Source organism: Malaclemys terrapin, chromosome 13 (assembly GCF_027887155.1).
Source record: "Malaclemys terrapin pileata isolate rMalTer1 chromosome 13, rMalTer1.hap1, whole genome shotgun sequence".
Classification (NCBI taxonomy): domain Eukaryota; kingdom Metazoa; phylum Chordata; order Testudines; family Emydidae; genus Malaclemys; species Malaclemys terrapin.
In genome coordinates, this window is record NC_071517.1 from 37,537,401 (window position 1) to 37,561,372 (window position 23,972).

The window sequence follows — 23,972 nt, forward strand, 5'->3', positions numbered from 1 at the left end:
CTTAGTCAGTGAAGATCCAAAGTTCAGAGGTCATCTTCAGGAGCTCACCCGCCAACAGGGGCACCTTGCTTTGAAATCTGATCTTTTGTGTGCTATACTATACAGATTTCATGGGGGAGACCAGTGTTTCTCAAACTGGTCCTGATTCAAAAGGGAGTTGCAGGGGGGTCACAAGGTTATTTTAAGGGGGTCACAGTATTGCCACCCTTACTTCTGCGCTGCCTTCAGAGCTGGGCAGCCAGAGAGCAGTGGCTGTTGGCCAGGCATCCAGCTCTGAAGGCAGCACCCTGCCAGAACCAGTGCAGAAGTAAGGGTGGCAATACCATACCATGCCATCCTTACTTCTGTGCTGTTGCTGATGACAGATCTACCTTCAGAGCAGGATTCCCGGCCAGCAGCAGCCATTCTCTAGCTGCCCAGCACTGAAGGCAGTGCCCCGCCAGCAGCAGCGCAAAACTAAGGGTAGCAGCACCACAACCCCCCTTACAATAACCTTGCAACCACCCCACAACTCCTTTTTGCATCAGGACCCCTACAATTACACCACCATGAAATTTCATATTTAAACAGCTGAAATCATGAAATGTACTATTTTTAAAATCCTATGGCCATGAAATTGACCAAAATGGACCACAAATTTGGTAGGACTCTAGTTATTAGTGGTTTCATCTCTGTTGGTGTGTAACAAGACTCCCACTTGAATCTTAATCAGTTTTGTTATTACATAGTGGAAAAATAAAGAAGAGAATGGAACCAGTATCTGCCCTTTCAATTCTAATGGTGTTGGGTTTGGCACCCATGTCCCCTGCCTAGTGAGTGCTGTTTAGTTGAGGGTGAGGTCCTCAATCAGGGTATGCCAAGCATAATTCTGCTGCCCTTGATTCACACAACAAGGATAACAACCCTTTAGTGCCCCTGCCCCCAGTAACAAAGTGACTTGTGATCCAACACCAGCCAAAAGTGATCATTCAGGCAAAGCAGTCCCATCATGCCGAGCACCTAGGCTGGGTGGGTGTGCCCATGCAAACAAGGTCAGCTCGTGAAATCCTCTTCCCCAGCTCAGCACAAGATGTCACGAGAGAGCTCTTTCAGACCCTGCTCAGGTTACCAATAATTATTCCCAAATGGCTGGATTTTCAAAATTGCTCAGCACCCAACTTCTTCCATTTAGGCACCTAATAGGAAGTATGAAGTTATTCAAAAGTTCCCAGCAGCCAACAAAGAAAGGACTTTTTTGTTGTTGTTGAACTTTCTGTATTGTTTGGTGGAAGGGACTTGACAAATGAAATTCTTGTTTGTCTCCAAGTTTCCTCTGTGGTGTGTAAGATATTCTATTCATTTGGGTTCTTATAGTGACCCATCACCATGGTCTCCTGGCCTGAGAATCTCCTCATTTCTCAATCTATGGGAAGCCAGGTGTCCTGTGTCATACAATCATCAGTGTAGGATTTTAGACCACTCCGTCATATCAGAATAAGACACCAGATAAAGGAATTTGTTTTTTGCTTCATCAATAACTCTGCTTGCCTTGGTTGCCAGCCATTAAAAGGTTGTTGGGTCTTCCATTGTCTCTCCAGCTCCCTAAAAGTGGGGGTGCCACCAGCATCCAAACCATGTCCCTGCCCTCCCATGCCGCCCCTTCCCCAGATGCCTTGCCACCTGCATGCTTCTCTCCACCCCTCTCCCCAATCGCTCACCCTTACGGCCCCATAAAAAGTGGGACCTGTCCACTTTTAAAAGTGACGGGACCAGGCCCCTCCCCGCATGCATTCCAGTGCCCCTGCTGAGCGGTTTTCAAACTTTTTGAGCTGAGACTCCCTCCCACCCCGCTTTGAGTTACAGTTTTTGGTTGTGACCCCACCCCCAATCCCTGACAGGCTGGGTGGCCTGCTGAGGTGAGCCAGGGGTGGAGGTGGCGCTCCCTCCCCAGGCTCTGCCACACGGAGCTGGCCCAAGCCCCGCTGGTCCCTCCCCTCCCCAAATATAGAAGTCAAACTACACCTATGAAAAAAACTAAAGTTTTCCAGTGCCTATGTATCCCCTGTCTATGGCCACATGCATACAAGTACCATAGTCACTGAGGAGGGTTGAACCAAGGACCTTCAGCACTGAAAATACAGCCCCTGCTACTGTTGGTAAGTAGCAGGCTGTGTTGCAGAAGGTATTTAGATACCTAAAGATGCAGCTAGGAGTCTAATGGGCTTTTCCAAAATGTCCAGGTGCCTAACACCAGTTGGTTTCTAGGGCCTTAAGTATCTTTAAAATCTGGACCTTAGTTGCTAAGGTCACGTCTATACAGAGAAATTGACTGGAATCACTAGTCTGGAATCACTTCCTGCCTGGAAGTGTTTTGGGAATAAGAGAACCATTGTGTGTGTCTGGATGTGAGGTTCATTTCTTTGTTTGTTTTCATGTGAAAAACAAAACCAATAAAAAAGCACATAAAGGTAAGTGAGTTACAGCTTGTGTATGATTCTGAATCCAACACACTGCACAGGTTCTCAAACAGAATTATACAGTTTTACAATTCATCAGAGCTGCAAGACCAGCTGATACAAAACCAAACGGTACCATGTAGACCAGGGATCGGCAACCCGCCCTTCCCACAGCCCCCATTGGCCAGGGACGGTGAACCGCAGCCAGTGGGAGCTGCAATCGGCCGAACCTGCGGACACTGAAGGTAAACAAACCGGCCTGGCCTGCCAGTGGCTTTCCCTGGCAGGCTGCGTGTCAAAGGTTGCCAATCCCTGATGTAGACATAACACAGTAGGGTGGGTGTTACGAGCGTAAAATACAAGCCACTCGTAAACAGGAAAACCAGGGAAGGAAGGGAGTAGGGAGGCTATGTGGAGTGAAGGTCAGGCATTCTTTCAGTAGCGTACCTGGTTTTTTAACGAAATGTATCCAGAAATCGAGTTCAAATGTCTTCAAGTTCATGTAATTGAGCTGGTGATGCTGTCTGCCGACTGTGAGTGCTGACCTCAGGGCAGACTGTCAAAAACAAGGCAGACACCCCAAGCTGGCGGTATGTTCTATAATTAGAGTTCACCAAGCCGGTAACAAACGTGAACTCATGGATCGCTATAAGAGTCTACAAGTGAGAAGTTGACCATGGGAATTACCTAGATTTAGGGGGTTGGTGTAATTGTGAAGAATTTTGTTGTGTCAATCTTGAGTGAATAAATTCAACCCGGCAGGTTGCTGAAGCCATACACAGGGTGCAGGACTGCCCAGAGGAGGGGGGCAAGTGGGGCAATTTGCTCCAGGCCCCGGGCCCCCGCAGGGGCCCCCACGCCACAAGAATATGGTATTGCAACTTTTTTTTATGGAAGGGGCCCCCAAAATTGCTTTGCCCCAGGCCCCCTGAATCCTCTGGGCAGCCCTGACAGGGGGATACAGTTAGTTCTCGTTTACATTAATGCTTCTGATCACAACTGTTAACCGGTGCAGTTCTGTGCTACAGTCACAGGATGGGGCTTCAAAAATGTACCTGTGGCCAGCTACAAAGGAAGGAAGAAGGGGAGTGGGATGAAATACAATTGAGGCAACAGTGAAGCTGGGGCTTTCTGAAGGAATCAGCACTAGATAGACAATGGCCCTGGCGCTGCAAAGACCCACACACATGATTAACATTATACACTTTGAATAATCCCACTGCTGTCAGTGAAGCTCTCAGTGTGCAAATTGAGCATATGCTTAACTCTTTGCAGGATCTCAGCCAATATTCTTAAATTAGCATGCAATCCTACAGCCACTTACATAGATGTTTAACTTTGCTACCATGAAGGTAGCAAATACTTACCATGTGCATAAGTATTTGCAGGCTTGGGGTCCAAGGTACCAATTGCTACACTGGGTAATCTATATTCTGGATCCAGCCTTTAGTCATTATATTTTATGTTATATTATTATACTCATTTGGTATCCTTTTTAAAAAAAAAAATAATTTCCACTTTATTAATTTCTTTATTTTTGCTACTTTATTTCATTTCGTTTATTAAGTTGGTTGGCAATTAAAAAAAATGGTGGGGAAAAAAATATCAAAGTTTCACCCTTTCACCAGCTTTGAAACTGAACAATTTTTTGCCCTTTTTTTTTCTTGTTTTAAAATAATAATAATAAAAAAAAATTACTGAAAAAGCCAGTTTTCATGAAATGAAAACAAAAGCTTTTCGTAACCCTTTCATTAATGTCTATGATAATAAAGGTTGAAAAAATAAATGGCAAATGAATAAAAATTGAAAAAAATCAACATTTTTGCATTTTTATCCATTTTTCACAGAAGCCCGCTTTGCAATTAAATAACTCTTTGTTCAAAAATGTTTCTACCCATTCAAATGTTATCCTTGTTTTACTTTATTGTTCCCTGTTATGTATTTGTCACGGAGTCCCCGGGTGATGCTCTGGAACTGCTCCCCACAAAGCCAGTCAGGACTCTGGGGAGCCTCCTCTCTCTGAGCAGACACGGCTTCACCTCCTGGGTCTCTCCTGGGAGCATTCAGCATATGCCCCTCTGTGCACTTCCCACAGCGAGTCCGCCCAGGCGGGGTCCTGGGGAAGCCAAAGGGTTCTGCACCCCCCACTTTGCAGTCAGACGTGACTCTCAGCCAGCCAGTAAAACAGAAGGTTTATTTAGAGGACAGGGACACAGTCCAAGACAGGTCTTACAGGCACAGACGACAGGACCCCCTCAGTTAGGTCCATCTTGGGGTCCCCGGGCACCCCAGCCCCCTTGGGAGGTTTTTTTCATAGATTCATAGATTCTAGGACTGGAAGGGACCTCGAGAGGTCATCGAGTCCAGTCCCCTGCCCGCATGGCAGGACCAAATACTGTCTAGACCATCCCTGATAGACATTTATCTAACCTAATCTTAAATATCTCCAGAGATGGAGATTCCACAACCTCGCTAGGCAATTTATTCCAGTGTTTAACCACCCTGACAGTTAGGAACTTTTTCCTAATGTCCCCCGTCTGCCTCCCACCCAAGTCCCTAGCCAGCTCTTGAAACTCTCCCTTCAGTGACCCCTCCCACAGTCTTTGTTCAGTTTCCCGGGCAAAGGTGTCACCTGGCCTCTAACCCCTTCCTGGGTTCTCATGTTACATGCTCAGGTATTCTCTGTCGGTCAGTCTCCCATCCCCCAATGCAGACCATCCTAGCCACACTCCCCTGTCAGCATTCAAAGACCACAGTAAGAACAGTCCCAGTTCGTCACAGTATTATATTTATATTTTATTTTCCTTTATGACATTGTTTTATCTGCTATGCTATGCATCTATTAAACCCCAGGATCAGCATCTAAATAATCTGATCTAACTGCATCCAATCAGAGAGGCTACAGTTTATTCAGATGTGGTCACACTCCTGTCAAAACAGAATGTCTCATGGCTCCCTAATCTGCTCCTTTTCCCTTTAAAGTCACTGGAAAACCTCTCATGAGCTTCAGTGGTGCAAGATGAAGCCCTCAGTGGGGGCAGATTTCTGTGCTACCAGTAGCTGAATAGCTTTCAATTTCCTTGCCACCTGAGCTGGGAAAGGCAATGAATGAACTGGGGCTACCTACAGTTCCTGCCTCTCAGTAGGGCGGGGTGGTAAAATAGACACAGTGTGACCCTGATACTGGGGCGGGGGGGAATTCCCTGCAAGTGACAAGACGCTGAAACTCTCCCCTTGTCCTTACAGGACTAGAACAGAGTGGGGGACGGTGATCTCAGCAAGGGGGGGACCAGGATAATGATCAGAGGGAATGGGAGGGTGACTGAAGTGACTTCAAAGCAGCTGTTCATTTCTCAGACTTTCCCCATTGCAGTGACACGTTTTTTCTCCGCTGGGGGGTTATTTTCGCCAGATCAAAACGCGGTCCTAATTTTAAATGCACGGTTTTGTGTGCCTGGGCTCATCTAGAAATAATTCCTTAGGGAGAGGGGGACAGGAAAAAAAAACATGCGCCCAACGTGGGGCTCGAACCCACGACCCTGAGATTAAGAGTCTCATGCTCTACCGACTGAGCTAGCCGGGCGGCTGTTGCAAGGTTTCAGATTTAGCAGGAGGTATTCAGAAAGCGGTGTGTCGTCTCTATAGCTGTTGATTTCCTGCAAATTGGAGTTTGCCTCTTCTCCCAGCTGACCGCTTGGAAACCACGCCTGGCCACAAGACCCTCTCCAGGATTAACCCTAGACTCTTAATCTAGTTCCGTCCATATTTGCAGTTTGCTGAAGAAGGCATGAAGGTTGCATTCCCGCTGGGATGCAGGACACATTTTAGGCGCTTTATAAAACATCAGGTGCTACACCTGACAGACAGAAGGCAGGATCCACGCGTGTGCATCTGAGCGCCTGAAAATTCACTGCCCAAATGCCTGGCTGTATAGGGAAGGATTTAGTCAAGAACAGGGTGAAGACGCATGGGGCTAACAAAATGCAAACCCATGGAGTGATTTAGGGATAGTTCTGAATAACTTAGTCCAGAAGTACCTTGTTCCTGTATGCAACAGTGTTAAACTACACAAGACGGGCCTTAATCCGGAATAAAAATGTCCACACATGCTTAAGCAGGAATAGCTGCTCGTGAATGACATCGTATGTATGATCCCAGTGCAGAGGAAATAATGGTGAAAATACATGGATCCTAGTGTAGGGGAAAGAAAATGGTGAAAACACATGAATCCCAGTGCAGGGGAAATAATGGTGAAACACATGGATCCCAGTGCAGGGGAAATAATGGTGAAAACATATGGATCCCAGTGCAGGGGGAGTGACCATGGGGAAAAAAATCTACAGGTTATGTAGACAAAAAAACTCTAACTGATGCGGAGAGAACAGATGGGTCTTGGTGCACGGAAAAGAATTGTTGAACTCACATGGACCCACAGCAGGGGAAATAATGGTGAAAACAGATGGATTCCAGTGCAGGGGAAATAATGGTGAAAATACATGGATCGTAGTGTAGGGGAAATAATGGTGAAAACACGTGGATCCCACTACAGGGGGAGTGATCATGAAAAAAAGAAATCGGTGTCTGGAAAGACTCAGGCAGCCACTGTGAAAACATGGCAAGGTAAAGTGGAGGGAAAACAGGTTGAGTGCAGAATTTGGCCATAATAAAGGTAATCCAGCAAAACAGGTGGAGGGGTAAAACCCCCCATACACCCGTAAATCACACAGGCAGCGATTTCACAAACCGCGGGAACTATAAGAACATTTTCTCCCTGTGTGAATGAGCTTGTCAATGACCAGGAAGCCCTTCTTCCAGCTTGTCTCCATGCCTTTTATTCCCGTTCCAGTTTAACACATAATCTAAAGGCAAAGGAAACGCTGGTCAATACCCAAGGTCAGTTTATTTCTCTGTTATTGTTACCCACAGCATAGCACTCATTTCCTCCCCAAACAACAATCATAATCATGAATGTGACATAAATCCCATTGAAAGTCAATTGAGCAATTCTGGACAAAATCAAATATACCTAAATATTAGATCAAGTTGTATAACATTCTTTCATTATTTTTAGTCTGCTGTGCTTTAGGCGACTTAGGGACATGCTGATTAAAGATCTGTCATGAACTCTCCTTATGCGAGAGAAATGAAGGTGGAGAAATATGACAATTCCCTAGCAATGACGGTGCCCGAAGAGAGACTGCAAAACAAGACACGTTCTTAGAGTGGGGGGAAAAAAAGCAAGGCTGTTTCTGCCCGGTTTCGAACCGGGGACCTTTCGCGTGTGAGGCGAACGTGATAACCACTACACTACAGAAACCAGCTGGCTGTGTTTTTCTTTACAGCGGCTACAGCCATTGGTGTGAGAGTTGCAGGCCTGTTCTAGCCAAGTGTTGCTGTTTTCTTGCTGCTAGATAAAATAACACACAAGGAGTGTTTAAAAGGTGCCTCCCAGAGAGGTTGATTTATCTCCTCCTGTGTAACATTCCCTTTCATGCACACCCGTGCATTCTAAACAAAGACCAGCGTCCAGCCAGATGTGGGCACCACTTAGATCTGGAAGAATGCAGGGGGCAGAAAGTTTTAAAACACCCGTTGATGGCAAAATTGAAGGGTATTAAGTATGAAACAGCCGGGATACAATCAGGAATCCCGGCACAAGTGTGACACAACTGGCAGATTCCAGTCAAAATAATTCATCCAGCAGGATGACTGGTACAAGCGCCTGGTATCTACCAAACCTGAAAGCAGTCATTGTGAAGTTCACAATGTGAACACATCTGGCTTCTTCAGATTCCAGACAAGGTACCTGTACTGTCTCTGCAGCGGATTTGAAACACAACAGCTGTGCAAAATGCTAGAATCCCTCAGAATCCAGGCAATTAAATCCCACAAGTACCTGGCTTCATCAGAACTGGGAGGACAAAGCCTTTTGTGAAAAACATCTGCGTTTCTAAAAAAAAATCTAGCCCACTATTTTATACAGAGGGTGCTGGTGCTTTCAAACCCAGGCTGCTTGTACTTCTCTTCCTTGGTGCAGTCAGCACCTGAATTCAGAAGACCTGAATAATACAAGAAGGTTAAAAAAATACACCTGGATGGTTCAAAGTTCTTCCTCTGCCCAGTTCCCACCCCACCCTTAGGGTCCTTCACTGAAACCCCTCCCTCCTCCATACACAAGCCACACTCACTCATGTAGTTTTGGTGAATCAGAAGAAACTTCAGCAAATCATAACAAAAATGTTTTGTTATAGAGGATAAAATATGTTAAATATGCTGGCATTATTCAATCTTACTTTTCTCTATTTTTTTCAGTGTGTTCACTTGTTGCCTTTGACAAGTTTGTGTCTAGTCAATTTCATTGTTCCTCTCTTATAGTCAGTTAGTTTAGTCAGATTCTCCCATCCTGAAACTACATTTATAAAACATACACCAGAAGGGGAGTTCAATAAACCCTCATTAAAAAAAAAAGTTTAGATTGTGCCATTTAAAGGCTGTTTCCTCAAAAACTGGATTAAAAATTGAGTCAGTTTCAAATAAAATTAACTCTGGTCTCCCTTTAAGAACTTTAACTAACACAAATCTACTCTATAAATATTTATAAAAATGAAACAGTATAAAGGACACTGCAATGCAAATCAATATAAATCAAAGAGGTGTTTTTGTTTGTCTGAAATCCTTAATCAGTGTTAGGCCAAAGTCAGCCCTGGGGCAAATCTACTGAAGTTGTGGGAGCAATTTGTTTCAAGCACTTTAAAAACAATAATAAAGCAAAATTTTTAACATAGTCTTATTTTAGATTCTGCTGTTTCAAATATAATTGGTTGCATGTATAATAAATGCACAGAAAAAAGAACAATCAACACACACCACCTTTTTTCCATTTTGCTGGATAGAAAAATCATATTTGCTAATTTTGTTGCTGAACCTTTTCTTGTGATTCAAATTATCCATCAGCTGTTTGTCCGTCTCCAGAGCAATCCCCCTTAATAATCAACCCAGTCAACCCAGACAAAAGATGTCAGGGAATTGCATCTGGACTGTTTTTCTGTTCTATCTGAGACAGAAAAAGAAAGAAGAGGAGATCAGAATATTATCTTTTGATTGTAAGAAAGAGGGTGCCATTACTTCTGGAGCAGGAACTGGCATCTGGCGTCTCTCTCTCTCTCTTTGCTTTCTTTAAAAAAAAAAAAAAAAAAAAAAAAAGACGATTGAAACAGCCATTTTTACAGACATTTATTTCCAGGGAAGATATGGTTAAAACACCTTGCACTTTAAAAAACAAACAAACAAACAAAAATCGCTTCGCCCAACGTGGGGCTCGAACCCACGACCCTGAGATTAAGAGTCTCATGCTCTACCGACTGAGCTAGCCGGGCTGCTTATACAATATTTTAATTCAAGCCTGTGGAATAGACCTATAGCTATGTTTCTTAAGTTGCTATTTCTGTCTTGCTAGTTTTCTAGCCCTGTGTTGAACTAATCCCAGGGAAGCTTCCTAAGATCCAACAGGCTCCTTTTCCAGAGTTAACCACCTTCTGGGAACCCCAGAATGTCAAGCCACAGGATGCAAAGTAATAGATGCAAAGAGGTGGGGGAATTACGAACAGAAGATAAGAGCAAAGGAAACAAGAAACTTCAGCAAAACATAAGAAACAAAAGGAAGTATTTCATCACCCACCACACAGTCAGCCTGTGGAACTCTTTGCCAGAGGATGTTGTGAAGGCCAAGACTATAATGGTTCAAAAAAGAACTAGATAAGTTAATGAAGGATAGGTCCATCAATGGCTATTAGCCAGGATGGACAGGGATGGATGGTGTCCCTAGCCTCTGTTTGCCAGAAGCTGGGAATGGATCACTTGATGACTACTTGTTCTGTTCATTCCCTCTGGTGCACCTGACAGTGGCCACTGTTGGAAGACAGGATACTGGGCTAGATGGACCTTTGGTCTGGCCAAGTATGGCCATTCTTATGTTCTTATGAACAGCCACACTGGGTCAGACCAATATTCCATCTAGCCCAGGGAAGGGTGAACTACGGCTGGGGAACCGCGGCCAATGGGAGCTTCGGGGGTGGTACTCGCAGGCGAGGGCAGTGCACAGCGGAGCCACCTGCCTCACCCCACCCCCAGGAGTCATTGCCTGACATGCTGGCCACTTCTGGGAGCGGCGCAGGGCCAGGGCAGGCAGGGAGCCTGCCTAAGCCCCACTGCATGCCGCTGCCTCCCGGGAGCCGCTCAACATAAGTGGCGCTGGGGCAAAGCCTGCACCCCAAACCCCTGCCCTGAGCCCCCTCCAGCACCCCAACCCCCTGCCCTTAGCCCCCTCCTGCACCCCGCACCCTTTGCTCTGAGTCCCTTCCTGCACACCGCACCCCCTCCCACACTCCGCACTCCCTCCCGCACCCCAACCCCCTGCCCCAGACCTACATTCATGGCTCTGCATGCAATTTCCCCACCCAGATGTGGCCCTCAGGTCAAAAAGTTTGCCCACGCCTGATCTAGCCCAATATCCTGGTCTTCTGACTGGGGCAGAGGAGCCTGCCAAAAAGAGGAGGACCAGGGGCCCCCGCCCCCTCATGGCACCATCCCTTCCGCCCAAGGCTCTGACCCCGGCCAAGCTGGAAGCCAGAGTGGGCTGGGAGCTGCAGACCCTCCACCCACTGGGATGGGGGCACCAAGAGCAGCTTTGGGCCGTATCCCCGCCGTGCAGGCCCCACCATACAGGGCAGGTGGAGTGTTCGCGGCCCCCCACAGCTACCAGCGCGGTTCTTACCCCAACCTGGCTCTGGCTGGGGAACCGGGCCTCAGAGCTGCAGCCTGGCCATGGTAAGACCACGCAGCCGGGCAGCTGTGAGGAGCAAGCGATCCTCCACCTGCCCTGGGTGGGGGACCTGGAGGGCAAGGACACGGGGCAGGAGCTACTCTTGGCCCCCCCACCCCATCCAGGTGGAGGGTCTGTAGCATGATGCTGTTAGCCTGGCCAGGGGGGCGAGGCCTCCAGGGGCCATGGTGAAAAGTGGATAGGCCAGGCCGATCCATTTTCAAAAAGTGGGAGGGCCATGCCCCTCCCCTTTCCCAGCACCCGTGACCCGTGCTTCCAACAGTGGCCAATGCCAAGTGCCCCAGAGGGAATGAACAGAACAGGTAATCAAGTGATCCATCCCATCGCCCATTCCCAGCTTCTGGGAGTCAGAGGTTTAGCTCAAAACAGCAAAGGGCGGGGCAAAGACTTAACATATAATACAGTTGTTTTTTAGTCATTATTTACCTATATTCCATGCATTTTCCTTTGCCTCGGAGGAAAAAGGGAAAGAAAATGACCCAGAGGTTGGGCTATTTGCTTTGGAAAAGAGATTTTGTGCAGGATCCTCCCTCTCCCTCCTGAGTGTGTCCAGGACACACTCTCCCTTACGGGATTTAGATGGAAAGTGACAGCTGCCGGGTTTGGGATCTCCCAGACTCCAGCCAGGGTCACGCTGCGAACAGCTGCCAGCACCATTTGCTGCTGATCGCTTTTGCTGCCCTGTCACAATTTGCTGTGTCTGCCTTTCCCCATCCTCTGGTCCAGGGGTACCGTATTATGACGGTTGGGGGGCTTTCCCATCATAATTTCCTCTCTCAGCTTTCTCCATCTGCTCGTCTGGGGCAGCAAATTATAGCGGCTAAGGGTCCACCTATTATAATGTGCTACCTCTGCCTTTCCCTATCACCTGGGATGGGGGTAGCAAATAGCCTATGCCTTAATCCAACCCTAACTACACTTGATCCCCTCCCAGGTTGGGGGTCTGGCAGGAAGAGCGGTGGGGGCAGCTATTCAGTAGCTGTTGTGTCCCTGCTCAGAGAGAGGAGGTTGCGCTCCATCTGTCTCTGTTTTTTGTCCTGGGTCAGGAGCTGCTGCCTCCTCCATTGGGATCTGGGAGCGGACACTGAGCAGCTGCTGCTCCCCCAGCAGGGTCTGTGCTGGGGAGACCTTCATCAAAGGCCCCTCTGTGCCCGGCCCAGGTGGAACGTTCACTGCGCCACAGCGAGAGATCGACTCTGCAGTCTGGGGGTCGGGGCACCTGCCTGGGAGGCCCAGTCCTTTCCCAAGGACTCTGTACTGACTGCTGCAAAGTGTGACAGGTTCTTCAGGAGAGACTGAGGGACCCCTCCCCATATCAGTATCTCTCATCGCCTAGTTTAGGAGGCTCCCTGCCTAGCATGCTGGCTTTTGTAGATTCCATCCTTAAGTGCCTCGGTTTCCCCATGCACGGTACAGGGAGCCTAGCTGACTAATTCAGCCTTTCTGGATCCCAGGGTTGTTTCAGTGATTTTTCTAGACACCTAAATGTTAGGTATTGCAACATCAACATCGTTTTGGCCCTCCAGGGCTAAGTGGCAGCCAAGTACCAGACATTTGACAATTGCAGAACTGGTTGAAGCAGAGGGGGCTAGGGACCAGATGCCTGGAGAGCCCCATGCATCCGCCATTATCCCTCAGAATTTTCCGACGTTCACCAAACTCAGCAGCCTTCTCCCGAGGGCTGCCTGGAACACATCCAGAAATGTTAGAACTGATCAGGTGCAGCCATCAAAAGCTATTGCGTTGCGTCCAAACGGACAAACGGCATTGCACTGAGTGCAGGGCCTCACTTTGCATGGCCAAAAATAAATCAGAGGAATACCTGGCTCTCAGACAGCACTTTTCATTGGTGGATTTCAAGGTGCTTTAAGGCAGTGGCTCTCAACCTTTCCAGATGACTGTACCCCTTTCCGGAGGCTGATTTGTTTTGCGTACCCCCAAGTTCCACCTCACTTAAAAATGACTTGCTTACAAAATCAGACATAACAATACAAGCGTCACAGCCACACTGTTACTGAACAATTACCTCCTTTCTCATCGGTACCATATCATTATAAAATGAATCGAAGCGAAAACGGCGTATAGTCAAAATTACATTGAGTGCAATGGCGGGCGGAATCGCCCGCACTACAGGTACAGTATTAAAATTGTTATTTTTCTCCTTTTTGTTTTTGTCGACTGCGTAAAGCTGAAATCGCGACAGACCTGTATTGTAAAACTGGGCAAATATCTAGATGAGTTGATGTACCCCCTGGAACACCTCTGTGTAATCCCAGGGATACGTGTACCCTTGGTTGAGAACCACCACTCTAAAGAACAGGTTATCATGACTCCTCTCTATCACTGCTCCACAGAGGTTCAAAAAAAAAAAAAAAAAAAAGCCTCCCCAGCTTGACTGACACTCTGACACTTCTTCTGCAGAAGGCGGGTGAATGGGACAGGACAACCAGATGGATTTTCCCCACAGACCCATAGAAGAGTCTGAAATCCCACAGAGCTGGCTGCTTTAGCATCTGCGGTCTGTGGTGCTCAGGGAAAGAGAAATAACACCTCCAAGAGGCTTCCATGAAAGCCCATCTTGATTCATTATTCACGACAAGAGACGCTGAGAGGTTGAGAAACTATGTTCTGCTTTATTATTTCCAAATGAGAAATACAAGCTAAACCCACCTCCCCAGCCAGGGCCTGGAGCCCAGCCCAGCGCAGTGCATTTCTGTCCCAGGCCAGCACTGTGCTGCTCCCAGCTCCCACGGGCACCAGGGAAAGAGAAACAAGTTAAAGCTGGTAGAAAAGCACAGACAGTCCGCGAGAGATGCCGGGATCCAGTCACAAGATCCAGGGCTGGCTCTGGCTTTTTTGCCGCCCCAGGCAAAAAAGCCTCCCGCCGCCACCCCCCTGGAGCGCAGCAGGGGAGGGCGCCAAGCCCGGCCGCACGCCGCTCTCCCCAACTGGCCGGAGTGCTGGGGGGAGGGCAGCGAGCCCGCCGCAGTTCCGCTGGCGGCCGGAGCCCCGGGAGGAGGGCGGAGAGCCCGGACGGGGCTCCACTCTCCCCGGTGGCCAGAGCGCCGGGGGGAGGGTGGCGAGCCTGCCGCAGTGCTGGGGGAGGGCGGTGAGCCCGCTGCAGCTCCACTCTCCCCGGCGGCCGGAGCGCCGGGGGAGGGCGGCGAGCCCAGTCGCAGCCCCACTCTCCCCGGCGGCCAGAGCGCCGGGGGAGGGTGGCGAGCCCACTGCAGCTCCACTCTCCCCGGCAGCCGGAGCTGGAGCACCGCGCCGCCCCCCTCCAGGTGCCGCCCCAAGCACAAGCTTGGTGGGCTGGTGCCTGGAGCCGGCCCTGACAAGAGCAAATGCTTGGAGAGCAGGAAACCCCACGAGCGCAGGTTCGAGGGATGCAGTGTGGGGCGCATGGGGTTCTCTCATTTGCACCCAGGACTCTGCAGTGGATGGGGGGGGAGCTAAAATTTCAGGGTCCTCCTCTCCCTCTGGCCTCATTGATGGGGGTCAGCCTGGCTTCCGGGGAGCTCAGGCCTCGTGACTTCCCCGGCTTCCTTCTTGCATCTGCCCAGCCTCGTCCTCTCAGCAATGAGGAGACACTGCCCTCTCCCCACCTCTCCTCTTGGGGCGTCATTCATAGCCCTTTAGATTTCAGGGGTGTCTTCCCATGGCAATCATAGGACATTTCCTGTCCTTCTCTAGCCCCGCTGCAGCAAGCTCACAGTTCTCAGCATTGGCTGTCTGGTTGTCAACAGCAAAATGTGCAGTTTTCCAGCTCTGTACCCCTCACCTCCCACTCCATCCCCCTCCCAACCGTATCTTGCATTGTTGCAGGGATCAGCCAGTAACTTCCTTCTCCATTTCAATCTCTGCCTCTGGGAGGGTAAATCTAGCACTCACCCTGTTTGTGCCGATACATATTGACAATTGGCATTGTTCAAACCACATGAAAATCTCACGATGGGGTAGAGGTGAAACTAAAATAGGAAAGGACTATTCTGGCAAATATTCATTTGCCTCATCACGTCTCCAATACACCCGAGCTACATCCTATCAAACCAAACTAATATCAAAGTATGTGACCCAACACCTTCAGGAAAGGAAACCCCACGATACAGGGTGGGCTACGAAACACTTTTACATTCAGAAAGTGAAATCCCAGAGAATCTTCAGATTCACAATCAGGAGAACAAATTGACTCATTTTCTTCTGAGCTGGCTAACCCTGCTTCCCTCAGCGCCTCCTCGCTATTCGGTTGTTAGTTACAAAATTTTAGCCTCCTCACAACGAAACAGAAAAAAATAAATAAAATCAAAACCTTCCCCTCGACAAATGATCTGTACTTGGCTGTGAAAAGCCCAGAAGCCACTTTACCGATAGATGAAAACAGAGATTTAAGCTCAGAAGCCTCAGAACTGAATCCTCCCGCAACCCCAGCCCAGGTCGGTGACACTTTCACCTCCAGGAGCCTAATTTAGGATCAAAGTGTGATTCCTATGCATGGAGAGCCAGGGACACTGTGGTAAGCGACACTTTGGGAGGTGGAGGAGTAGAATGGGGACAGGATAAAATTCTCCAAGGCTTGGACAGAGGCTGCTGCATCAAGGATGGAGCGTGACAGTGACTGGGGAAGGAGGGAATCCCTCAGACTCACGCCATCGCTCTCAAACAGCACAGAACCTAAAACACTGCCTTTTACTACCCTTGCTCCAACTCTTCTAGAATCCATTTAATTCTCGTCTGTAAGAGAGAAAATGTACAAAAAGAAATGCTTGCCGGCACGGCCTGGATCGAGGTGAGAATAGCTGGGAGTGAGAGAATCTACACCCAAAGGGGGAACTCAGTGACTGTCACTCTGCTAATGGTGAGGATCAGAATGAATTAGGTGCTCAGGCTCAGTCTAGAGTAGGATGAGTGGGGGAGGGTCAGAGGAGACGAGCTGGCTGATCCCGACCACAGACGGAGGTTCAGAGGCTGAAGCTGCGGAGGCAGCGGTGGGATCTCCAGGCCTCCCACAAAAGGCCCTGTGGGAATCAGTCCCACTCAGTGGTGCTGTCTGAATGCAGAGGGGGCAGGGAGATGGGCAGAGGGGGTGAGTGATGAGGCAGCACCTCTCTGCCCCTGTGCTCTCGCTCACCACTTATCCCAGGAGCCCCAAGCACTCGATAGCCCAGCACCCAGCTCCCGCTGCTTCCCAGCTCCACCAGCCCCAGCCATTCAATCCCCAGTTTCCTCCCCACAACCCATCGCCCTGGTCCCTTAACGTTTGATCCCCAGAGCCCAGTGCCCCGAGTAATTTGGGGAGGGGGGTTGGTAACTCCTCCCAGGATACTCCCCCTGCAGGGAACAACCCCAGGTAAGTGGGGGAGCCCAGCCTAGGGGCTGGGGAAGTTCAGGGGTGGGGACAGGTGTCTAGAGTGAAGGTGGGGCCTGGCCCAAGTGTCCTTCTCCTCATCTCCATGGCAGGGGGATCCCGGCTGGGAGGGGAAGGGAGAGGGGGGATTGTTCAGCCAGGCAGAGGGAGCGGCTGGAGGAGTTTCTCTCTTTCCCTTCCCCCACCTGTGGCCCATCAGCTCAGCAGACAGGGCTGCAGCCGGGAGGAGGGGCTGATGGGGGCTTCTCCTCTGTCTGGGGTTTGCTGAGACCAGGCAGAGCCAGAGGGTCACGGACCAGCTGATGCTCAGCGGCTGCTGGATCCTTGGGAGCCAAATGCCCCTGATGTGTGTGGGAACGAGGAAATGGGTTTGTCACCATGGCCAGCCCTAGTCAGGGCACTCAGAGAATTTCTCCCATGTGCGGAGGAGTCTCTGATGTCTGACATGGTGTTGGCTCCACTTGGAGCATTTTCCTTGCTAATGACATCTCAGCAGTTTCTTCCCTGCGCGGATTTGCTGTTGCCAGATACTAAGGGAAGCTTGCCCCACATTCAAGGTTTTTCTCTCTCATGTGGGTTCTCCAGTATTAAGTAAGGCCTGAGCTGTTATTGAAGCTTTTCCCACAGTCCAAGCATTTATGGGGTTTCTCTATTTTGTGGATTGTCTGATGCCTAACAAGGGCTGATCTCTGAATGGAACTTTTCCCTCAACAGACACTTCTGGGGTCTCTCTCCCATGCTGGGGTCTCCTGATGAGTATTAAGGGTTGACTTCCTATTGAAACATGTCCCACTTACAGGTTCTCTCTCCCTCATGAATTCCCTGATGTTTAGTGAGGTTTGAGCTATGACTGAAGCTTTTCCCACAGTCCAGGCATTTATAGGGTTTCTCTCCCGTGTGGATTCTCTGATGTGTAATAACAGCTGAACTGACGTTAAACCGTTTCCCACAGTGGAGGCATTTATAGGGTTTATCCCCCGTGTGGGTTCTCTGATGCGTAACAAGGTTTGAGCTCTGACTGAAGCTTTTCCCACAGTCCAGGCATTTATGGGGTTTCTCTCCTGTGTGGGTTCTTTGATGTGCAAGAAGAGCTGATCGCAGATTGAAACATTTCTCACAGTCCAGGCATTTATAGGGTCTCTCTCCCGTGTGGGTTCTCCCGTGTTTAATAAGGGACGAGCTGTCGCTAAAACTTTTCCCACACACAAGGCAGTTATAGGGTCGCTCACCCGTGTGGGTTCTCCGATGTTTAGTGAGGCTGGAGCTCTGACTAAAACTTTTCCCACAGTCCAAGCATTTATAAGGTTTCTCTCCCGTGTGGATTCTCTGATGTCTAATAACGGCTGATCTCACATTGAAGCTTTTCCCACAGTCCAGGCACTTATAGGGTTTCTCTCCCGTGTGCGTTCTCTGATGTGCAATAAGAGCCGATCTCACATTGAAACTTTTCCCGCACTCTAGGCATTTATAGGGTCTTTCTCCTGTGTGCAGTCGCTGATGGGTAATAAGGTGTGAGCTCTGACGGAAACTTTTCCCGCAGTCCAAGCATTTATAGGGCTTCTCTCCAGTGTGGTTTTTCCAATGCGTAATAAGGTTCGTTCTTACACTGAAACTTTTCCCACAGTCGAGGCATTTGTAGGGTTTCTCGTCCTTGGGATTTGTCTGCTGGGCGATGGTTTCCTTGGGATCTGTGCATCCTCCCCCACCTTGAATTGATTCATCCACTTTCTTCCTTGGTTGGTTTCCCAGCTGCCTCTCTGACCCACCCCGATTTCCCCAGGCTTCTCCCTGTTCCAAGCATTGGGAAAAATTCTCTTCATCTCCTCTCAAAAAGGCCCTCTCTGGTTCCACCTGCCAATTCACCTTCTTGTTCTCACTCAGGGTCTCATCACCTGTTGGGAGAGAGAGAAGCCAGACAGGAGTCACTGTCTGTGCCGGGGAGAAAGGACAGAAAGGGGAATATCAAAGAGAGAAAACACAACACAGTAACTGCTGGGGAAACTGAGAAACTGAATTCTGCCTCCACATCCCACCCAAACACTCATAAAGGAGTAAAGCTGGGGAGGAAACTGCATAAGCTAAAGGATGGGTGGGAAGCCGTGAGTGATATCTGTCATGGTGAGGCACGACTTGTCAATTACAGCCCTGACCTGGGTGAGATGGGGTAGACCTTGAGGAGATCGTTCACAGCACATCTTTGGGAGTCCTGACTTTTTCCTTCACTCACCACACAGTTTCTATGTCCGTTTCACCGATGCCTCACCTGTGTGGATGACTCGCATGACCTCCTTTTTCTCAGAGGCCTGGAGATCCGGGACCCACGGCTCTTCCCCTCGTTCCAGCCAGGTGATCAGCTCAGGTTTGGGAATGGGAAATCCTGCTCGGGGGGTGAAATCAGACAAGATCAGGGTGCATGGAGTACTGGGAGAGTATCTGTCACAAGGAACATTCCCTGAGTTTAACCTGGCCCCACGCGCTGTGCTGGGAGCATGACTAATCTGAACAGATGGGAGCATGATCACTGAGCCCCCTTGAGAGAAGCAGACATTGGAGGTGGGAGACCATCCCCTCACTAGGAGTTTCCAGGGTCTGTGCACTCTGGGGGATTCGCTGATGCAGACACAGCTCTGGGGTTAAACCCCTGCCTAGTTCTAAACCTCCAAAGCCCTCCCCATGGATGGAACTAGTCCTGGGAAAGGAGAGCAACAGGGATTCTGCATGTGAGTTAGAGTTAATAGAGATAGGACAATACATGGCTTCTGCCCCCTTGAAAGCTGGAGGGATGGGGATGAATTAGCACGTCCGTTAGGTTTACGACTCCCTGACCGCTTTGGAGGGGATAGAGATGCAAGTCTCTCTCACACTGGAGCTGTGGACTATGGGACCCATTCCCCTCTAATCTAACTGACCAGGGAAGAACCTGACCACAGTCAGAAATGCAGACCCCACGGTTTCTAATAGCTGAGAGGACAGGAATCCCTTACCCAGCGAGGTCACTGTCTCATAGTTCTCCTGCATGACGTCCCTGTAGAGGGCTCTCTGAGTGGGGTCCAACAGCGCCCCCTGCCCCTGGGTGAAATACACAGCCACATCCTCGAAGGTCACCGGCATCTGAAACAACAAGAGTCCCCCACTCAGCGCCTGCTGCCCCAGCCACTTTCTCACTACTCACATAAGAGGAAGGCAAAAAAACAGAAGCTCTCGGAGGACCAGAGTAGCAGAATCCCACCCCCACCCCGCTCAGAGCAGTCAGGAGGCTTCAGGGGATAGGGAGAAGGTAAGAGCTCCTTGTGCCCCCAGCAGCTGGAGGAAGGCAGAGTCTTCTTATTTCCCACATGCCTGCCAGCCACAGGCTGATACAGGAAGCAGAGCTCTGAGCAGGGGACAGGGACAGGAATCCAAACAGCTTCCTTTCTGTATTTGGGGGGAAAACAGACGATACAGTCTCATCATATACACTCTTTCCATTCCACTAGTATTTCATGAGGATGTTTAACAGAAGCCACTAAAGCAAGACATTTTGTAATTAGCAGATCCAGATAACTTGCATCCAAGAATTCTAAAAGAGCTGGCTGAGGGGCTTGCCAGACCGTTAATGTTGATTTTTTAATAAGTCTTCAAGTGCTGAGGAAGTTCCACAAGACTGGAATAAAGCTAATGTGCCAATTTTTAAAAGGGTAAACAGGATGATACGGGTAATTATAGGCCTGTGAGCCTGACACTGAGCCCAGGCAAGATAATGGAGGAGCTGATGCCGGACTCGATTAATAAGGAATTAAAGGAGGGTAATGTAATTAATGCAATTCAACATGGGTTTATGGAAAATAGATCCTTTCAAACTAACTTGAGATCATTTTTTGATGAGATCACAAGCTTGGTTGACAAGGGTAATAGTGTTGATATAATCTAGTTACACTTCTGTAAGGTATTTGACTTGATACCGCATGACATTTTGAATCAAAATCTCAAATGATACACAATTAACATGGCACACATTACATGGATTAAAAACTGGCTAACGGATAGATCTCAAAATGTCATTTTACAAGGGGAATCAACATCGAGGGCATGTTTCAAGTGGGGTACCACAGGGATTGGTTCTTCGCCCTACGCTATTTAACATTTCTAAGAAATGACCTGGAAGAAAACAAAATCATCACTGATCAGGTTTGCAGAGGACACAAAAATTGGGGGATGGGTAAACAATGAAGAAGCCAGGTCTCTGATTCAGAGCAATTTGGATCACTTGGTAAACTGGGTGCAAGCAAAAAAATATGCATTTGAATATGACTAAATGTAAACGTACACATCTAGGAACAAAGATGGTAGGCCATACTTCCAGGAAGGGGGACGCTGTCCTGGGAAGCAGTGACTCTATGGGAGCCATGGTGGATAATCTGCTGAACATGAGCTCCCAGTGTGATGATGTGGCCAAAAGAGCTAATGCGACTGGATGTATAAACAGAAGAATCTTGAGTAGGAGTAGAGAGGTTATTTTACCTCTGTGTTTGTCACTGGTGCAGGCACTGATGGTGCAGGCACTTTCTAATCCTTTGATCATACTCCTAGCTCTTCTCTGAACCCTCTGCAATTTGTCAACATCCTTTTTGAACTGTCAGTACCAGAACTGGACACAGTTCTGGTACTGACAGTTCAAAAAGGATGTTGACAAATTGCAGAGGGTTCAGAGAAGAGCTAGGAGTATGATCAAAGGATTAGAAAACCAGCCCTATTGTGATAGACTCAAGATGCTCCATCTATTTAGGTAAACAAAGAAAAGATTACGGAGTGAGTTGATTGCAGTCTACACTGAGAACAAATATTGAATAATGGGCTCATCAGTCTAGTGGGGAAAGATATAACACAATCCAAGGGTTGGGAGCTGAAGCTAGACAAATTCAGACAGGAAATAAAGCGTCCATTTATAATGGTGAGAGTAATTCACCACTGGAAGAATTTACTAATTCTCCATCACAGACAAGTTTTAAATCATGATTGGATGTTATTCATCTGCTCTAGGAATTATTTTGGGGGAGTTCTCTGGCCTGGGTTATACAGTGGGTCAGACTATGATCAAAGCAGTCCCTGGAATCTATGGACTTATCAAAATTTCACAGCAGCCTCTGGCTAGTGGGTTCAGACTCTGGCACTGGGAGTCTGGTCAGTTTTCCCAGCCCTGCCCAGGGGGCTGTTTCCTGTTTCAGAAATGAGGGAATGTTTCCCTCCCACCCCCGCCAATGGGCCTGTTCAGAAAATCATGCCCAGGTTAATCATGCCCCAGCAGGTTTGTCAAACCCTGTCCCCTCCCTGCCTCACCCTGTGTTTCCTGCCCCTCCCCCTCTACAACAAATCTCCCCTGCAGCGCCCTGAAAATCCACTCCCTGAGCTGGCTTCATCACAGCCATTTCCCCTCCCTGTCTCCTGAAGACGGGACAATCTGGAGCAAAACGTGGACGTGATTCCTCAGCCTGTTAGGGCGAGAGGGATGATCAGGGAGGTTTCAGAAGGGGCTTGAGTCCATTTCACACCCCGATTCCCCCCAGGCTCTCTCCCTGCAGACAGACACTCTGGACTCTGCCATGCTGGGAAAACCTTCAGTCACAATTACAACACTGACCTGGCCCCTCCCACCAGCACTGAACCCCGTGGGACACTTTTAAATCGCCCCCACTCTGCCCCCCTCAGTAACAGACTGTCTGAGCCAAACACTAGAAAAGACCAGAATCAAAGGAGCTGCGTTGGTGGATTCCCCCTGACGTTGGCCCCAAGGGCAGCGTCCAGCACGCAGTGGCAGTGACTTGACTGGGGCAGGAACTGGCTTTTTGTTTGTCAGCTCCTCACCTTGTTCCCAGGAGAGTCAGTTGGCCCAGGGGGATGCAGGGAATGGATCTGGGCAGGGCTGGGAGCTGGGAACCTCCCTCCTCACTTACTGCCCCTGCTGCCCCTTTCAGGTTCTTCTCTTTCCCTTTCTGTCCCCTTCCTTTTCTCTCCTCCCCTCTGCCTGGGACAACTGGTGACTGTCCTGTTCCCCTGGACATTTGCTCTCCAGTACACAGATCAGCTACTTCATCTAGAACATAAGAATGGCCATACTGGGTCAGACCAAAGGTCCATCTAGCCCAGTATCCTATCTTCTGATAGTGGCCAATGCCAGGTGCCCCAGAGGGAATGAACAGAACAGGTAATCATCATGTGATCCATCCCGTTGTCCATTCCCAGCTTCTAGGGACACCATCTGCCTGCACAACATCCTCTGGCAAGGAGTTCCACAGGTTAACTGTGAGTTGTGTGAAGAAATACTTCCTTTTGTTTGTTTTAAACCTGCTGCTTATTAATTTCATTGGATGACCACTAGTTCTTGTGTTATGAGAAGGAGTAAATAACACTTCCTTATTTACTGTCTCCACACCCGTCTACTAGCAGGAGTGTGAGCCTGGGGCTGTCACCAAGGGCAACAGCTCTGGGACTTACAGACACTCGCTGTCCGTCTACTACAAACTCACCAGCTGGTCCCTGAAAGGGGCCCTTTGTGCAGAGTCACTGTCCTGCCCAGCCCCAATCCTTTCCCCCGCGTCTCTCTCCTCACCTGCAGGCTCCGGACACTGGAGAAAGTCCCCACCAGGCTGGGCAGTTCTTAAAGCCCCCATCAACCCTCTCTTAAAGCCACCTCCCTCTGCCCCCATCCATCCCCCCCCCGGCCCTGGCCTCACACATGCCTGTTCCCCCCTCAATTCCCCCTACCCCTCTTCAACCCCCTCCCGCTCCCCCCACGTGTGGCTGCCCCAGCACGGCCCGGGCTGGCTCCCCCCGACCCGCACACACCGGGAGCTGGCGGCAGCTTTCCCGGGCCCGGGGCGGGAATCGCAGCCAACTCCGCGGGGAGCAGCCTGGGGCCAAACCTCCCCCTGCAGCCCGGGGGTGACGGGGGGGGCGGGTCTCTCTCACCTTCCCTCCGAGCGGGGCCCCCTGGGGCAGGGGCCGGGCCGGGAAGGGGCCTGGCCGGGCTGGGGGCTCTGCCCTGGGAGAGGCTCCTGGGGAGCAGCGGGAAGGGCCCTGCTGGAGATTCCCCTCTCCCGGCTGCAGCCCGGGCTCCGGGCTCCCAGCACCAGCCGCCGGGGCTCGGGGATCTCGCCAGGAGCCTGGAGCCAGAGTCCCCGCAGCGGCTGCGAGTCACTTCCTGCTGCCGGGCCTGAGCCCAGCGATCGCTCCCCCCAGAGCCGCCTCCCAGCTGCTCCTGGGTCCTAGCGATAAACCCATCGCGCTGCAGCCCCCTGCCCCAGACCCTGCCCCCTGGGGCCCCACCGCCCCTGGGCACGGGCAGCTCCTCCCC

At 49.7% G+C, this 23,972-nt stretch overlaps 1 protein-coding gene and 3 non-coding genes across 5 annotated transcripts; all 4 read right to left on the bottom strand.

Annotated features, from left to right (window-relative positions):
- Positions 1-5,945: 5,945 nt before the first annotated feature.
- On the bottom strand, positions 5,946-6,018 carry TRNAK-CUU (transfer RNA lysine (anticodon CUU)). Its single transcript has one exon. It is a non-coding gene; the product is annotated as a tRNA-Lys (tRNA).
- Positions 6,019-7,679: 1,661 nt separating this feature from the next.
- On the bottom strand, positions 7,680-7,752 carry TRNAV-CAC (transfer RNA valine (anticodon CAC)). Its single transcript has one exon. It is a non-coding gene; the product is annotated as a tRNA-Val (tRNA).
- A 1,986-nt stretch (positions 7,753-9,738) lies between these two features.
- On the bottom strand, positions 9,739-9,811 carry TRNAK-CUU (transfer RNA lysine (anticodon CUU)). Its single transcript has one exon. It is a non-coding gene; the product is annotated as a tRNA-Lys (tRNA).
- A 4,078-nt stretch (positions 9,812-13,889) lies between these two features.
- Positions 13,890-23,850, bottom strand: LOC128847245 (zinc finger protein 501-like). Of its 2 annotated transcripts, none has more exons than XM_054046631.1 (4): positions 23,588-23,850; positions 19,627-19,753; positions 18,906-19,019; positions 13,890-18,534 (listed from the first exon to the last, which is right to left on the bottom strand). In XM_054046631.1, the coding sequence occupies exons 2-4, from the start codon at positions 19,751-19,753 to the stop codon at positions 17,417-17,419; spliced, it is 1,359 nt and encodes a 452-aa protein (XP_053902606.1). In that variant the 5' UTR covers positions 23,588-23,850; the 3' UTR covers positions 13,890-17,416. The 2 variants fall into 2 exon arrangements, with proteins under 2 accessions (XP_053902606.1, XP_053902605.1); XM_054046630.1 differs by lacking the exon at positions 23,588-23,850 and adding an exon at positions 21,143-21,169.
- Between the last annotated feature and the right edge of the window lie 122 nt (positions 23,851-23,972).

Excerpts from the sequence above, each read along its gene's own strand:
- LOC128847245 (XM_054046631.1), bottom strand. The coding sequence starts at position 19,753 with ATGCCGGTGACCTTCGAGGATGTGGCTGTGTATTTCACCCAGGGGCAG. Across the intron at positions 19,020-19,626 it reads TGAGACAGTGACCTCGCTGG|GATTTCCCATTCCCAAACCT; the intron begins GTAAGGGATTCC and ends CCCCCCGAGCAG. Across the intron at positions 18,535-18,905 it reads CATGCGAGTCATCCACACAG|GTGATGAGACCCTGAGTGAG; the intron begins GTGAGGCATCGG and ends CTCTCCCAACAG.